This window comes from Miscanthus floridulus, chromosome 1 (assembly GCF_019320115.1).
Source record: "Miscanthus floridulus cultivar M001 chromosome 1, ASM1932011v1, whole genome shotgun sequence".
Classification (NCBI taxonomy): domain Eukaryota; kingdom Viridiplantae; phylum Streptophyta; class Magnoliopsida; order Poales; family Poaceae; genus Miscanthus; species Miscanthus floridulus.
Window position 1 is genome coordinate 27086306 of NC_089580.1, and position 18716 is coordinate 27105021.

At 42.3% G+C, this 18716-nt stretch overlaps 1 protein-coding gene across 1 annotated transcript; it reads right to left on the reverse strand.

The window, feature by feature from the left end:
- Positions 1-904: 904 nt before the first annotated feature.
- Positions 905-7368, reverse strand: LOC136467906 (alpha-1,4 glucan phosphorylase L isozyme, chloroplastic/amyloplastic-like). Its single transcript, XM_066466750.1, has 15 exons — positions 7070-7368; positions 6036-6268; positions 5844-5945; positions 5419-5595; positions 5040-5315; positions 4492-4763; positions 4227-4344; positions 3679-4140; positions 3434-3586; positions 3188-3316; positions 2796-3032; positions 2490-2566; positions 2226-2412; positions 1896-2096; positions 905-1319 (listed from the first exon to the last, which is right to left on the reverse strand). Exons 1-15 carry the CDS (start codon positions 7284-7286, stop codon positions 1203-1205), a joined length of 2958 nt encoding a protein of 985 aa, XP_066322847.1. The 5' UTR covers positions 7287-7368; the 3' UTR covers positions 905-1202.
- Between the last annotated feature and the right edge of the window lie 11348 nt (positions 7369-18716).

Genomic DNA, 18716 nt, shown 5'->3' on the forward strand with positions numbered 1-18716 from the left:
TCAGATTGACTTACAATTTAAAACCAAGAGAGTATATTTCATCATTAATCTTCATATATTATTAAGAGTTATTAACACAAAAATATAAAATTATAATGATAAGGCTCTTGGCAATTTTCTCTGAAAGGATGGCAAAACTTTACCGCAACATTTACTACAAGAATGAAAAATTTATAACTTGGGATGTCATACCCCCAACACCAAGAAACCATTAGCTTTGCCCTCGGTAAATCGGTCGGTGGCTCAAAGCCACAACGCGGCGCAGCGGGCTACCCAACAGTACCCATAGCTTCGTGTCTCCCCCTATCCCACACCTTATCTGCTCTAAAATACCACGCATTCTTATTTAAGGCCTTGTTTATATTGGGGTTAGGAATCAGTATTTGGCACTGTAGCACTTTCATTTGTATTTGACAATTATTGTCCAATCATGACCTAACTAGGCTCAAAAGATTCGTCTCGTAATTTACAATCAAACTGTGTAATTAATTTTTTTTTATCTACATTTAATACTCCATGCATGTGTCTAAAAATTTAATGTGATGGAGAAAGAGCGAAAAAACTTGCAATCTAAACAAGGCCTAAGTAAAGTCAATTCTATCCTTGATCCTATCTAATCACCCGCGTATATCCCTTTCTTCTCACCTTAGAGATCGTGATCTCGTGCACGACGAAGAGATCACGCATTCACGCTACACGATCCCACCAATCAACTCCCCACGGATGGTGGAGAATCTGGTAACGTCACAATAGCACTAGCGCCCAGCCGTACTTTCCCGCCCTTTTCGTTACGAAAGACCATTAGAATACAGAACCCAGGAAGCTCCGGGAGGCAATGGACTAATTCTAACTACACTGCACGTCACCAGATCACCAGCGACAGCGAGCCAAATGATCGATGGTGTTCCTGCAATCCTGCCTCAGCATTTATTAGCGCATACACACACCAAAAACCAGATTCGAAAGGCAAGGCACTGAAGAGCGCTGCCAATATTACAACAGATGAATTATACACCATGCATAGTCTCATCATTTATCCATGCCTACCTCATCTTGCCTGATTTTGTCTACACAAAACTGAGGTGACCAGCCCTTCCTGCTAAAGGGGCTGACCGGCTGAGGCAAATTAATGTTGTCACCAGATGTTCCTTGATCCTGAGGGTTGACAGAGATATTGGCGAAAGAACCTGATATCCACCTGTCTAGGGAAGGATGACAGGGCTGATATCCCAGATATCCTTGGCGTACTCATGAATCGTCCTATCGCTACTGAACTTGGATGAGCCAGCTGTGTTGAGGATAGACATCCTTGTCCATAACTGCAGGTTAAATATATGAGTAGAAAGAAATGACAACAAATATCCAGTGATGGGCAACGACATAAAACATAGTTACTTCACTTCTTCACATAGCAAAATGTAAATGACAAGCCGCCTGGAGACATCCTAAATATTGAAAGCAAAATCTGTAGAATTGATAATCTGACCACTCTTCAGAAACACTGTCAAGAAAGAAAAAAGAATGCAAGAAAGCAGGGCCTGGCAGAGCACTGTTTTTATAATTGCCCAGAAAAAAAGCATAATCCTAAGGTACGCCGGTTACTAGCATGAGAAATCATTAGACCATTTACATTTCTAATTGTTTCCTTGAGATACTCTTGGAATCTGTACTAAGACATTATGGAGCAATGATCTAGCTAGTTCATGAAAGATTGCTCTAGGTATAGGCTTAGCAATACAGCAAAACATGCAGCAGCGTTCTTGGAGTGCTCCTATGATTTAGTGAGGACACGCTATAATTATACAATATGTATGAGTCATCAGAATATAAGAAGTTTGCATAATTGTCATGTGCAGGGAATCCAGAAACTAAACAGTAACAGTAAGAGAACGTACTTTCTGATCTCGGTACGCTTTATCAACTTTTTCTTGGCATTCGATATAACTGGGGAAGTCCTTGCCAACAAGGAAATAATCCGCACGTCCATAACCTTCATTTCCTTCCAAAGAACCCATCAATTCATCATAGTTGTAAGTCCCAAAGACACCACTGCGGACAAATTCCTTAACCTCCTCAAATCTTGGGTCAGGCACAAACTACAAGTGGAGAACAAAGTGATAAGATTATAAATTTGACTGATGCACACTATTGGAGCGCACATAGACAGATCTTTACTAGCTTGACAACAAGCAACAGTGATAAGATTATATAAACAAGTGAAATACCTTTCCCTGAGCTCTCTCTTTCCGCAAACCAGCAATTTCATGTGCCTCTGCACCAAAAAGGAAAAAGTTTTCCTCTCCAACCTCCTCTCTGATTTCCACATTCGCACCATCTAAAGTTCCAATAAGAATGCAACCGTTCATTGCAAACTTCATGTTACTGGTCCCACTAGCTTCCATTCCAGCAGTACTGAACAGATAATATGAGGTTAACAAAAGCAAATATCCTATCGAGACAAAAAAAAAAAGTGGCAGCTACATTGTTACCTGATATGCTGTGACAATTCACTGGCAGGAATGAGCGCCTCGGCAACACTAACATTATAGTCTGGAACAAATACGACCTGGACAACAAACAAAAAATCCTCAGAAGTTTTAATAGTCAACCCTATGATCATTGGTTGTCTGATTGAGGGAGTGTGTACAATCCAAGAACTTTACAAGCATGAACATAACAATAGGTGTTACTTTTTGGTAGTAGCAAGAAAATTAGTTGAAGCCATATTGCCATTACCGCTTACCAGATGATGGAAATTAAATATGGCAAGCAATATTAAGAAGAGATGAAATTACCTTCAACAGATCTCCAATGTCTGAATCATGGTTTACGGTAGCTGCGACATCTGTAATAAATTTAACAATCCTTTTTGCCTGTATATATGTGGCAAATGCTTTCCCACCGAATATACATACCCTTGGAACAAAGCTCTTTACTCTTTCCTCTGCGCTCATTTCTTTCATCTTCTTGTAGCGGTAGACAATTCCAAGGATATTTAGCAGTTGCCGCTTATATTCATGTATCCTTTTCACCTAAGGGATCCAGATGAGAAATCCTAAGTCAATCAACAAATGGCATATGTTTTCTGATAAGAATGAGCAAACCTATAAGGAACTAGCTATTTTTCATTGCAAATTCAGTCTTCAACCACTGCCCTGATGTAGTGATGTTCTGTTACAAAATATACCTGCACATCAAACATTGCATCTGGACTGACAATATATCCTGTCTTCTCTCTTATAAGAGAGACGACCTTCATTTTGTTAGCCTTTTTAGCAGCGCGCCACTCTGAATGCAGATCTTCATTATCGGCAAACTGTTACATGATGAACTGATGTTAGTATAAAATAAAGCATATGTAACAGTAAAACTTAAAGAGTAAAATGTATGTTAGTAACAAACTGAAAAAAAAAGACTACCAGAAGGGAAATACCTTCTTCAGTTCTGCAAGTTTGTCTGTATTAAGCACCCAGTCGTCAGAACCAATCCACTTTGAAATTAATGCACTTAATTCAGGATTACAAAACCGGATCCAACGCCTGGGAGTCACTCCATTTGTTTTATTCTGGAATTTAGTTGGCCACATCTACCAAAGAAACAGAGCAGATGATGAATGACATTTGCCCAAATCATTATAAGAACAATAGAAACATAAGATTCAGATTATCGTATTAATACCTCATAAAAGCTGTTGAACACATCCTGTTTCACAATTTCACTGTGAATTTCAGCTACACCATTTACTGAATGTCCACCAACAACACAGAGGTTTGCCATTCGGACAACTCTTGGTAACTTAGGATCAGACTTTACAAATGGATCTAACTCATCATCAGAACTCTCTACTTCTGCCTCTACTTCTTCAGATTCAAGTTTTTCCTCCTCTATCTCAGATAGAACTTCTGCCTCCTCTTCTTCCAACTCAGTTTTTTCCTCAACCTCAGCAATAGTCTCCAAAGATTTAACAAGTAATTTTTGCTTCGACTTGGCAGGAGATTTCTTCTTTTCTTTAGGTTTAACAAATAGTTGGGAAAGAGAAGCTGGAAGGTCAACATTATCCAGAATCCTCATTTCTTTCAACTTCTTTTTTAAAAGTTCAGTATCTGTGGTTCCATACTTTGAGACTATGGTGTTCATCAGCTGTTTCAATCAAGGATAGAGAAAAATGTACGTCAACTCATAGAGCAAGAAATACATTGCATAAGCACTTTCTGCACATTTAATACCTCTTCATCAATTGTTTCTATGATCTCAACATGTCGAGGTAAAAGTTTCTGCATTATGTCCAAGCTCCACTTCTCTAGAGCTTCAGGAAGCACGGTATGGTTAGTGTATGCCACGGTTCTGGAAATGGTTAGGAAATTAGCACGGATTGGATGACAAATGAGGAAATAAAATAATAAGTTAATTATAACAGGAAGAACATTGCACAAATTATATTATGATGATCTTAATTACACTTCAAGGTAGATGTTTCGGCACAGCAAATACCTTTCTGTAATACTCCATGCCTCACTCCAGCTTAATCCCTTAACATCCATCAGTATTCTCATTAACTCGGGAATGCATAGTGTTGGATGAGTGTCATTCATCTGCACTGCAACTTTGGAGGGAAAGTCCTCCCATTTGAGAGACTCACCAGCTCTACTCTCAAAACGAGCAATGATGTCCTGTAGTGAGGCTGAACATAATGTATATTGTTGCTTCAAGCGGAGAACTTTCCCCTCTAGTGATTCATCCCCTGGATACAATATGTGGCATATCTAGCATGATGAGAAAAGCAGTAAATCAGACATAATTTAGGAATAATAACTCCTGTCGTAAGTACTATCATGTCACAACTGTGAATATTACCACAACATATGAATTATAAACTAAAAATATTATACAAAAGTTACCAGAGATGCAAGGACAAGTCTAATAACCCAAGTATAAAGACAGAAAACATAGGTTATCAATTACTGGAATCAGGAATCGTATCTTTGCCAGGTGTTTTGGATTTATGCAGATGAGCAATACCGACAGATTCAGTCTTAGACCTTTTCAGCGTTTAGATGAGCTTCATATGCCTTGGTATGATCTCCAGAATTAAAAGCTCCCAAGTCGAAATCTTGTGCTGGTACTGTTGTTGACCAAAGACGTAGATTATTAGTAGTTCTAGTTTTGTAGCCAGGAATAGGGACATCATGTGCCACGGCCTTGATATTTTCTCCTCCAATCCAGTGCTTCCTACCATCAGTGCCTTCAACAACTTTACCATAGAATTTCACAGGATAAGAGACATCATTTCTTACAACCTCCCAAGGATACCCCATCTGGAAAATTTAAATGCAAGCATGATTGGCATAAGAAGATAACAGGCATATCGTTAATAGTTGCCTACTTGCCTGGTAGCAAAATAAGAAGGCATCTTGGTACCTCAAGCCAATTCTCAGCAATCTCCTCCTGACCACCCTTTGTTATGATCTGCTTAAAGAGGCCATATTTGTAGCGAAGTCCATATCCCCATGCTGGATAATTTAATGTTGCCAAAGAATCCAAAAAACAAGAAGCCAGGCGGCCTAAACCACCATTGCCCAGGGCAGCATCTGGTTCCTGTTTCATAGCAAGTACAGCAGCATCCAAACCTTAGGATTTCTAACTTCAGAGCAGTTTAGGCATCATAAACTTTTATAGCCAAAATTTCATAGATTAACCCGTGGCGAAAACTACATGAAGAACACAAACTAAATGATAGAAAATGGGATTTGATCATAAAATGTTTTTTTCTTAGGTATCTGGAATGATGAAAGTGTGTGGCAAAGTTTTGGTACGAAGAACCAACTCTGTTAAAGAAACCATACCTGGCTAGCAACATCCTCTAGGTTTTGTCCAAGTTGTTTTAATGCTTCTGCATATTCACCAGTTATCTCTAGATTGCCAATAGCATTTGTGAGAGCCCTTCCCTACATTATAGAAAACAGCAAGTACCAATTAACATCAGGGCGCAATTAGCAAAATATGAATAGTGAGGTTAGAGAAGAAGGTTGTGTCACCTGTAAAAACTCCATGGACAGGTAATATGCTTGTTTTACATTCATTTTGTTGTAATAATCATATGTCGCATTCCAGTTTATCAGCAGTGCATCAAGGACACTTTTAGCAGTTGCATGGTAAGCCTTCAAGGGAGATAAGTGCTCTGGAGAGAACAAGGGAGTGAACTCTGCATGGTGCTTGATGTTTGATGCAATGGCAGATGAGCCGATGGAGTTTAGCACACTTGGAAGCCCTGTATTGCAAGACATAATTTTAGGATCTTAAATTTTTACCTACATGGTATGTAATTTACATTCTCAACTAAAGGAAAGGCCATCGAAGCAGTTGTAATTGCATGAAAATCATTGCAGAGCCACCTGCATATGGCGCATACATTTCTATTACCTGCAACAATATATGTATAGTTGAAATTTAAGGGCAAGGTCTTTCGTGCTTTATTTGCAGCTACGCCAGCTAGGTATATCTACGAGTATCACAGAATATTCTGCACCAACTGGTTGATCCTTTTCTTATGGTCTGATTCACTAGTCCAGAATCACATCAGTGTCTCAAATACCTTCAGAAGAAAGGAAGCCAAATTGCCAAAATATATGATGCAACTCTGCTAGTTACCATATTCCACAATTCCACAGACAAATTAGAGTTCTCAATTCACCACAAAAATAATTCTTCGAACTTGCATTATACACATGGTGTTGGACTGTTCGGTTCAAGGCCGTTAGAACAGCCCCAGTTTTACTGAATTCTGAGAAAAACATTTTTAAGTTTATTTGCAAATTCAGCAAACGTATTAAAAAACTACGACGGTCAATGCTCGCATACAAACACCGCCACTGTCCCAGTTAACCCACCCGCGTGGCCGCATCGGCAATTCACGAGCGTTCCGCTTCCGCAACGCGGAGCCCACCAGCGCACGCACCGCACGGCACAAGGATCACACACCCGCATGGCATCAATCAACAGCACTTCGAACCGCACTGCTACCAAACCTCACCCAAGGCTCCGGGACCAGCAGGGGGACGCAGCCACGTACCTTCCGCGGGCGAGACGGGGCCCTGCACGTCCCGATCGCTCGCCACGCTGCGCGCCGAGACCCGCCGCTGCATCCGCCCTCGACCCCGACCCGGCGCGACCCCACCTCCGGAACCGCCCGTGAGGAGAACCCCGCCCACGCCGCCACCGCCGGAAGCGGAGGCGTGCGGGCGGGAGGCGGTGGCGAGCTGCAGCGGCGGCGAGGCGGTCGTCGCCATTGCTGCGCGTGCAGTGGAGTGGAGTGTTTGCGCGATGCGTGCGATGCGATGAGTGATGACTAGTTCGGGGAGGCGGAGGAAATCGAGGGGGCGCTTTAAATATCTCTATCCTCACACTCTTCTCTCCTCTCCGTTGCCGTGCCACCGCCGCTGCAACGTGATGTGGCACTGGTCGGTGGGCCCACGTCAGCGCCTGCTGGCTCGTGGGGGCGCGTGGTTCATGTGCCGTTGGTTCAGTTTGTATCCTTCTCCCGCATTTGAACGGCTGAGAATCGTCCCCCTTTTTTTAAGCCATTTGTCACATCTTTCGACGGCTGGAATCGAGTCCCCCCTGTTTAGTGAAAGCTTCTTCTCCTAAAGCTCATCTCCCCCGTTTCCAAGAGAATTTTGTTTTATATGCTTTTGTTGTTTTCGTTTTCGAAGACCCTTTCGAGAGTAGACGGAACAACAGAAAAAGGACCTGAGACAAACATGGTTCAGTTTGTTACAGTTTGCCTGTTCTCGGCTTATTCGTTCTCGGCTTATTCGCTCGTATCTGGTTTATAATCCACCGCTTGAACAGTGTTTTTCTCTCACACTAAACCAGCCAGCAATACTTTCAGCCATGACTTATAAGCCAATTCAGCCAAAACGAACAAGTTGTTGAGTGATGGACACTGCACACTCAACAGCAGGGCCACCTCGAGATCCGACGCCCCTCGCATGATACAGTTCATGGTGATGTCAAGTGTAACGCAGCTGTCAGCTGTAGAACAACTTCTTCTTTGGGGGAAGGGGTTAATTTTATAACTTTGAACCTCTGATGCCATAGCTGATGCTGGATTTTTGTTGTTGCCAAGATCAGTTGAATTTTGTACATTAGATTGTACACATTCTTCTCCCAACGAGTCTATCTTCGTCTATGTGCATCATCTTCTTCTATGATGAAACTTGAGTTGTGGGCTTGATGTCAAGGGTCTTTGTAACAACTTTAACACTAAGGTGGTGAGAATGACAAATAGCGATGTTGTTGGAAGGAGGGGGTGTCTGGATGTGGCAGAACCTCCTAAATTATAGGGCTCGCATACACCTGTCACTGTCCAACGGCCCTTGACATCTATGCATATGTTCCCGGTAACTTAAGAAGACTGTCGGATGTCCTCGGGGAACCCCGAATCATCCACGATTTCCGAGCAGGATCACATTACAGAGTTATTGCAGTATTACAACATTTATTCAAATATATACATCAGAGTAAAAACAGCAGAAGACTTACAATAACATAGTTTACAAACCATTTGTTTCAAACCATACAACTAAGTTCGATACTTATTACAAACCAAAGTAGTGGAGTGGCATTATAACAATATACGAAACACACAATTAAACTGTCCTGCCCAAGGGCCACACATTTACTTCTCATCGTCAGATCGAACAATAGTCATGCAGCACGATCCAAAATAGATCTACTCATGAGGCTCACCTACAACAAGGGTTAACGAACCCTGAGTACAAAAGTACTCAACAAGACTTAACCGAAATAAGAACTGATAAACTCAGGAATGCAGGCTTAGAGATTCAAGGTATGGCTTTAACAATAACCAAAGTTCTTTTGCGTAAAAGCTCTTTAACAAAGTTCTTTATTTTGACATTTAAAACTTCATAAATTCATATACAAAGATGACACGATCCGTATTGAGATCATGAAACTTCGTACACAACACTTTCTCATACCACTTTAAGTTTCAGTTATTATCTACGATGATGAACAGAGAAGTGAGTCTCCATAACCGAGGAGCAACGACGATTCGAACCGATTATAAACCCAGCTGGAAATTCTAGACCACACGACATATGCAGGTCCCCGACCTACATATACCAACCTACTCTCGGATCCTCTAAAACATGAACGGGTCCGTGCCACCCGAGAATACAGTACTCCACCAATCCAGTCCATTGCCACGTGGGTACACGCTATTCCCGCCATCTCTCCACTCCCAGTGCGCGAGTAGCCATTCTCGTAATAGAATCGCCAAGATAAGGCTTATCGAAGTATGTGGTTAGTACTACAAAGTCTCACCTCACGTAGTTCAACAACGGACATACCTTAATTGACACAGGCGGAAAGAAGCCACCCACAAGACCTCCATGTCTTGTGGCTCTCACACACTGAATCCGCCCGGTCTAGATTTATTACTCCACATGCTCATATCACATGATAATATAAGTAACCAAAGATCCATTTAAAACCTGCAGGTGACAGGTAATCACCCAACTTTGATCTGTCTAAGCATGGCTAAGCATAACTAGACATTTACGACGTAAAACTGGTAACAAGGTAGATATGGAAAAACAATGTTGGTAATGCACCAATTAGGCTTTTACTTAACTCCTGATCACTTAATGCAGTATAGAAAAGCAAAAGTGAAATTAATTTGTAAAACACAAGGTAGGGTTGTATGCATCCGGGGCTTGCCTTCGTTGACGAAAAAGTCCGGTTCCTACGACGTTCCACAAGTATTTGATCCGACCTCAACAGACGGATTAACCTCCTCCGCAACTTGATTAACTACCACGTGTTCACCTTTATTCACTACACATAGTAACAATGCCATGTTTAACATGATGCGAAATACGAAACATGATGCGCGATGATGGATGCAAAAATTAAAAATTCGAATACAACTTTTCTTCGCGGTATAGTTGCAAGTCAAACTAACTAAACCTTTTCACAACACCTAATTCAATTGCCAAGAATCATTACCAACTAATGACCCAAGGATATCACTCAATCAAAAATTCAATCAAAACCTAGATCATTAAAAGTTACTATTTACTTTTATGAATTAATTATTTAATTAAGAATTATGAAATAAATCAACTTTTCCCAATTGACCTAAAAATTTTTGTAAAGGTTTGTCACATGATAAGTAAGTAGCAAAACAAATTTCATAATTTTTGGACAATTAAATAAGCCTAGAAAAATCATGAAAATCCATTTATTAATAAATTGAGCAATTTTCATCACATTCAAAAAGTGCTGAAAAATAACATTTCATATTTTTCTTAAATAATATACATCACAGAGAGGTCACACAAAAATTTTCATAATTTTGGAGCTTTAAATAAATCTACACAAAAATAACAAAAATAGATACTATTCATTCAATTGTGAAAATAGAAAAAAAATCCAATTTGAACTCTGTGTCACTGACATCGGGTCCCACCTGTCATCCCTAACCTCGCGCGTTTTACCACACCGGCGACTGCGCTGACCAACGTAAACTCGCCGACGATGAGTTCAATGGTGACGGCCAAGGTACCAAAACGATCACCATGAGTAGGCGCATCGATTGACGTCCCTATCTGTACTGATTACAACCCTATACTAGCTCGATGTCGGCCATGGCGGACGTGGCGTCTCGGTGACACTATGCCGGCGAAACAAGGCCGGTAACAGTTAGACTAAGCGCTTAGAAAGGATCAGCATCTCACCCCGAATGTGTAGAAGCAAAGAACGAGGCCGGAGAAGCTACGGTGACACGGGTCGATGGTGACAGCGGTCACGGCGGAGCAGACTTCGTCGACGACGATGTTCCGGTGACTGCAGTGGGCAAAACGACCAAGCAAGAATGGATTAAGCACCACAGCATCTAGACGAAGCTGTAGGGACAACAAGCAAGGGCAACGACTCACCGGATGACGCTGGCCGCGGTGAAACAGAATCTTGGGTGAGGTTGCCGGCCGTGAGGAAGAAGGGTTGCTAGCGGTGGTTCCCGACGGAATCAGGCTACCACAGTAGGATGGCTAGGCGCACAAAGAGTAGGTGAAACTAATGGACGCTTTGCTGCGATGGCAGAGGCACTGGTTCGACAATGAGGGCTCACCGGAGATGAGCAAGAGCGACAGGAAAAATAGAGCATCCAAGGGAAGGTCGACGACGGCGTCTCGGTATTTATAACGTGGCTCAGAAGCTCAAGGAAGCCACAACGGAGCCTTTCCCCGCGCCAACGCGACGCTACAGATGACCACAACGCGCCTAGAACATCGAAGAAGAGCGCCGGCCATGTAGCTTAGGCGATGAACACTGTTCACAGTAATTATAGAATTGCCATGCGTTTTCAAATTCAAATTACTCCCAACTTTGTATAACAACTCAAAAATCTCCAAAAATAAAAGTTGTTCAAAATTCAAAGTTCTACAACTTTGCTTTTATAACCAACCCCTAATTTGGTCTACATTTTGAAATAAACTTTTGAATTCAAATAGGGGATATTTAATGAATTACGCCTTTTTGAATTACTTCAAATTTTTCATAACAACTTTGAAAACTCCAAAAACAAACTTTGTATAACTTGACAAGCTCTACACTTTTGCTTTTGGGCTCAACCCCAAAATATGCTTAGATTTTTAAATGAGTTTTCAGGGTAGGATTTAAATGCTGAAAATCAGGGTTTTCTTGAAAATTCAAATCCAAACCAATTTTTGAACTTGATTCAAACAATTTAATTCAACACTCATAACATAAATGTAAACTTGTTTTAGTGAATGCATATCAAAGTTTGCAATATGACCAGTGTCTTGCAATGCATATGATGACATGTCCTGTTTTTAGTATTTAAACACCCGAGGTGTTACACTCGAGAATGATCCCCAATTATGTAACCCATATATGGTGATAGAATTACTATGGACAAGTTAATAGTTATGGTAGTGGAGGGTGACAACTGACAACCGATGATCCGGCAGTAATTGTGTCATTGAAGTTGGGAAGGGAGATATCTGATATCCGTAGCCAATGAGTGAGAAACGAAGTGAATTATATTAGGCATGGTGGTCGAAGCAAAGTAGAGAGGGATGGTGGGTGGTGATCAACTCATAGGGCTAGTTTGGAAACTCAAATTCTCTTAGTATCTCGGACTTTTTTATCAGATGAGTAATTCATGAGAATGTCATTTGAATAAGCCATTTAGTTCTCTAAGGCGACTTTTCATCCATGTTTGACCTCCCTTTGCTTCCAAATTAGGCCATAAGCTCCTAAAATGGAGGCGGGGGCTGGGGCATGTGCCAAGATTAATGATGGCCTAATGGCAAAGGGAGGTAACTCATAAAGATGAAGCAAATAGTGAAGGGTGATGCACATATATGAAATATATGTGTGGCAGCTAGAGGTAGAGACCTTCTGTGAAGGCACATCTCATCTTCTCCGGTAGGGCACGCATTCCTAGATACCCATATTTAGTTATGGGGGCTCAAGTAGGGGCAGGGCACGCACGGTGTGGCTCCTTCGATGATGTGTCCCGGACATAGCTCCTCTTCTCTGGCCACTCCGCGCGTAGATCCTCTCCTCCATAGTGGCCACGAGGTGAGGACACCGATGATGACCCGAGCATCCTACCATTGAGGCCCGCACAGCTACCCTAGAACCACCCTTGGCGTCGACGCTAGGCCTCATCTAGAATGCTCGGATGTGGCCACCCACAAAGAGCTTATCGACCGACGCGGCGATGACGCCAGCGCCCGCCGCTGACTCCCAGCTCATGAAGGGGAACTCGAACTAGCCACCCGAGTCCTCATTGCCGAAAGCCATGTCATCCTTCATGAAAGGGACCGTGATGCCTAAGAGGGGTGTGAATTAGGCAACTTAAAACTCTAAATCTAAACTATGGCCTCTTGTTCTAACCATAGCAAAACCTATGTAAAAGGATAAACTATCTAAATGTGTAACTATGGTTTTGCTAGTGTGTTGCTATCTCTACCGCAAAAAAGACTTATGCAACCTAGGTTCCAAACCTATCAACTAACCTATCACTAAGCTAGAAAAGTAAAGCACAAACCAAGATTGCAATGTAAATTCGGAAGCTAAAGAGTAAGGTAGAGATATGCAAACTCCCATCGACGACTCTGATATTTTTACCGAGGTATCGAGAAGCGCGTAAGCTTCCCCCTAGTCCTTGTTGGAGCCCCTCGCAAGGAATCCCTCGTAAGGGCCAAGCTCTAGGTCGGATAACTCCATGGATAGCTCCGGGCCTTTCCCATGCATAAGTGGGTCTCTGGTTAAGCCACTCATGGCAAAGCCTCTCCCGGACTGCTCCTCGTCGTCTTCACTATTAAGCTTCTGACAGAAACACCGTGTATCTTGTTCCCTCCGGTACACGGTGGCGACCACACCACAAACATGGTTGGTGTGATCTCGCAAGACTACAAGCCCCTCCGATGTACAACAATGGTGTGCGCAAGCACCGAGTGGTAAGGTATATAAACCTCATTAAACACTAGGCCTAAACCTAGATCAAGCGCATAAGCGGTGGTCTAATCAACCTAAGCACTTCGCAAAGCACCTACGCTAATCACCTAATGAATCACTAAGCACTATGCAAGTAGAGACCACTAAAATAGTGTATCAACACCCTTGGTATGTTTCCTCAACTCTCCACATCTTAAATGGCCAGTTGGGTGGTCTATTTATAAGTCCCATAAAGAAAGTAGCCGTTGGGGATGAAACCTAGTTTTCTGCTACTGACCAGACGCTGTTGTCATCCTGATCGGACACATTCGGTTGTCCTGACCGTTGAGCGCGCGCGTAGAGATTGGACGCACTGCCGAGTCCGGTCATCATCGACTGGATGTGTCCGATCACATTTGCGCTGCTTTGGAACCTCTCTGGATATGATCGGACGCTGTACTTTGTGCGTCTGGTCATCTAGTGCCACTGCGTTCGGTTCTCACTGTGGCAGAACCGCCCGAAATAACTTGCTTACGGAGGCGCTTGTCTTCCACTAGACACTAAGCACCCCGAGAGCAAGCTACATCAGGTGGATTTCGTCGAGCACACCCCAAGGGAGAGCCCGAATAATCCACATTTTCCCCTCAGGATCCAATAATGAGAATGAGTTTATATTATTTAGTCCATTTCATACATCTAGAGTTCTTAGAAATATATTATTATAGTACCAAATTTAGAGTGCGGAAATTTAACAGCGGAATGAAAAGAAACATCTATCGATAATATACAAGGATCCGTCTGCGCCCACCAGAAGAATCCTTCACACAATGGCTACTCCTCAAGTAGTACCTGCAACAGGGGTAAATAAACCCTGAGTACACAATGTACTCGCAAGACTTATCCGACTAGTGGGAATAATTTTCTGACTCTAAGGGATATGATGAGCTTTATGGTTTGCTGGGTTCCTTTTTACATAAAGCAATACTAATAGTGAATCTTTATATATGTTAATTATTAGCATTCATGATTGGTTCATTATCTAACCATTCTATGTAAGCACATGTTCTATCTTTCAAGCAAGAGTTGAGCAAACAGTTCTATTTCACCACCTTTCCTCTTTCAGTTCTTACTACGGTGCTAGATTGTAGACAAGCCGTATCGGATCGTTGGTAATTTATGAATCAATGTGCCCAGCTGGGTACCCCAAAACATATGCCCCACTTGTACCCTAGGCACAAGCAGGACCAACCCGCCACTCTCTTGTCATGGGGTCCAGGTCCCCATCTAAACTTGGACTCCAAGCCCCCATCCCTGAATTCCGGACTCAGCGCGGTGCTTAGACCTCCATCATCCCCGCCTCCAATTAGTTGGTTTGGAAAAGAGCTAGAACCCACGACAAGAGAGCAACAAGCCTTCTCTATGCCCATACCCAAGTATGTGCTCGGGATAATAAGTCTGTGACTTGCCTAGAGTCCAATGCAATGGCCGGTCCTTAACCGACTTAGACAGGGAAATAGTGTAACCAAGTGATGCCCCGTTGGCCGTAGGACACAACCTCTTACACCCACCAATACCCAAACCATATCCCTACCCGGTCTCCATTTTTCCTTTTACCATTTTACCATGAGTGATAATAATAATCACCTATTGTGAGCAACGACATGTTACTCATGCTACCGAAATCCTAAGCATAGCAACTACTCGACCTATACTAGTAGGACTCATAGGTAGGTATATCTATGCATGTAGTTTCCATAAAATGCTTATAACATAAATGCACATCACACACACACACACACACACACACACACACACACATATATATATATATATATATATATATATATATATATATATATATATATATATATATATATATATATATATATATATATATATATATATAGATGTCATTCAAAATAAGGATTATGCACCGGGGCTTGCCTTGGGCAGGCAGGGTGTCAACAAAGTTAGCAACTGAAGGCTCTAGGGCTTCCTCCTGTATGAGAATCTTCTCCTTATACTCCTCAATAATCTCCTCATACTCTTGCTCGTCCACAGGCACGAACTCTACCAACTCGTTATCTACATGCATAAAATGATGATGCAACACTTAATAATATGGCAACAACAACTCTTAAAATAAGAATACATCTATCAAACCACTAAGCTAGCTCTACCAACTGAGACGCTAAGTTGCCGATCATTTCCTTAAACAGGTATGAAACATTTCACATATTAGTTTAGCAACTAAAGGCATTCTTACTCTTAATATCGATTTACTATATATATGATAAAACAAGCAATATTAGCTACCATATTTATCAACCTATTTTAAGGCTACAAAAATTACAGTGAGCACATAATAATATAATGAACCTACTGTAAAAAATTCATATCCAAAGCTGTTACCAATTTGCCACAAGAATTCCTACAATTATTAATCTAAATGATATTAGCACTTTCAAATGATTTAATAGACCTTAGCATCAACATCGACATACATAAACTAATCATACTATCAGGTAGACCACATTTTTAGGAACTCAACATAATTTATTTCACAATTTTTGGCTACTTATGTGAATTGAAATTATAAAGCTAATTCTACCCTTTTATAAAATGGAAAATGAAATCTAACTCGCGCGGCCCACGACCCACTGACGTAGCCCACATGGGCGCGGCCGCGACGACGGCCCACGACGGGGAGGCCTACGCGTGTTGGTCTTTTTGTGAAAACGCCCTTGAGCTACTTGTGATTCCCTCTAAGGTTCACGGCACTATTCTTACAGTCAGCGTTTAAGCAAACTAGCCCTCGGAACATTCTGTCTTTACCATGGCCAGGTCCTCGGGGACCCGCGCACACACCGATGCGGCGGCGATGGCACTGGGTAGTCACGCTGGCCAACCTAGCCCCTCCCTGCCCCTGATAGCGAGCCGATGCTCACCTAGATGTAAACGCGAAGCGGTGGGCGGCGAAGCGATGAATGGAGACATGGTCCAGAGCTCCCTCCACGGTAGCGGCAGTCGTGTTCCTATGAGCCAAGGCACAACCGAGATGAAAGGACTAAAGGATGGTGAAAGGTCCTAATGGCTAGAGAGGGAGTGAATAGCCTAATAAAATTTCAACAACAACACTTCAAAAAATAGTTAGACAATTATGAGGCGAAGCAAGTGTTGCGCTAGCCTACTCAAAGTGCAAGTCACCTACCACAATTCTAGTTTAGATAGTGTCGATTCACACAAGAGCTATGACACTACCCTATGTTAGTGTGCTCTCAAAGGCTAACTAAAGAGCCACACCAACCAAGCAAGCAAGCTCTCACAACTAGCTACACTAAAGAGCTTGTCAACTAGTTTGTGATAATATAAAGAGAGTGATCAAGAAGATTATACCGCTGTGAAGATGAATGAACCAATCAATCACAAGGTTGAATAACAATAAAGACCAATCACCTCAGAATCAAAGATGAACACAATGATTTTTTACCGAGGTTCACTTGCTTGCCGGCAAGCTAGTCCTCGCTGTGGCGATTCACTCACTTGGAGGTTCACGTACTAATTGGCTTCACACGCCAAACCCTCAATAGGGTGCCGCACAACCAATACAAGATGAGGATCACACAAGCCATGAGTAATCCACTAGAGTATCTTTTTGCGCTCCGTTGGAGAAAGGTCAAGAACCCCTCACAATCACCACGATCGAAGCCGGAGACAATCACCACCCTCCACTCAACGATCCTCGCTGCTCCAAGCCATCTAGGTGGTGGCAACTACCAAGAGTAACAAGCGAAATCCGCAGCGAAACACGAACACCAAGTGCCTCTAGATGCAAACACTCAAGCAATGCACTTGGATTCACTCCCAATCTCACTATGATGATGAATCAATGATGGAGATGAGTGGGAGGACTTTGGCTTAGCTCACAAGATTGCTATATCAATGAAAATGGTCAAAGATAGTGAGCTACAGCCGGCCATGGAGCTTAAATAGAAGCCCCCATGAAATAGAGCCGTTATACCTCTTCACTAGGCATAACACGGGCTGACCGGACGCTCCGGTCCAACTGACCGGACGCTGCTCCTCAGCGTCCAGTCGCCCAATGGAGGCCACATGTCCCCTGCGTTCAACGGTGACCATTTGATCTCAACGGTTGAAATGTTGACCGGACGCTTCGACAGAGCTGACTGGACGCTGGACCCTTAGCGTCCGGTCGTTTATAGTAAGGGTCCAAAACATGTTTTAGCCAACCGGACTCATTTGGTCATGCAGGACCGGACACAGCCCAGTGTCTAGTGCTTAACCCTAATTACTGTGCCATTCGACAACTTGATCAGACGCAGCCCTTCAGCGTTCGGTCGTAGAGCGACCCAGCGTCCGTTCAGTTGACCGACGCCAGCATCATTGCAACTAACTCCATTTCACTTCTAACTTCTCTACCCTTACTCAAAAGTGCTAACCACCAAGTGTATCACCTTGTGCACATGTGTTAGCATATTTTCACAAACATTTTCAAGGGTGTTAGCATTCCACTAGATCCTAAATGCATATACAATGAGTTAGAGCATCTAGTGGCACTTTGATAACCGCATTCCAATACGAGTTTCACCCCTCTTAATAGTATGGCTATCAAACCTAAATGTGATCACACTCTCTAAGTGTCTTGATCACCAAAACAAAATAGCTCCTATGATTTATACCTCTACCTTGAGCATTTTATTTTTCTCTTTCTTCTTTCCAAGTTCAAGCACTTGATCATCATCATGGTATCATCATCATGTTATGATCTTCATTTGCTTTACCACTTGGAATGTGCTACCTATCTCATGATCACTTGATAAACTAGGTTAGCACTTAGGGTTTCATCAATTCACCAAAACCAAACTAGAGCTTTCAATCTCCCCCTTTTTGGTAATTGATGACAACCCTTTCACAAAGATATGAATTGAAATTCAATTGAATCCATGTTGCTTGCCCAAGCATATTTACCATGTGTAAAAGGATATGGTTAAGTTTCATGAACTCCAAATGGTAGCAATTGCTCCCCCTACATATGTGCTTAAGAGTTTGGATTGTAGCTTGCACATATGCTTAGATAGGAAACATAGGAGACAATGTCTACCATATGATGCTAAGGTATAAAAGGTGGACCTTTGAAGCGTGATACCAATTGAAGTGCACCAATATACCATCCTTAGCACCATGGTTAGCTCAATACCACTTGG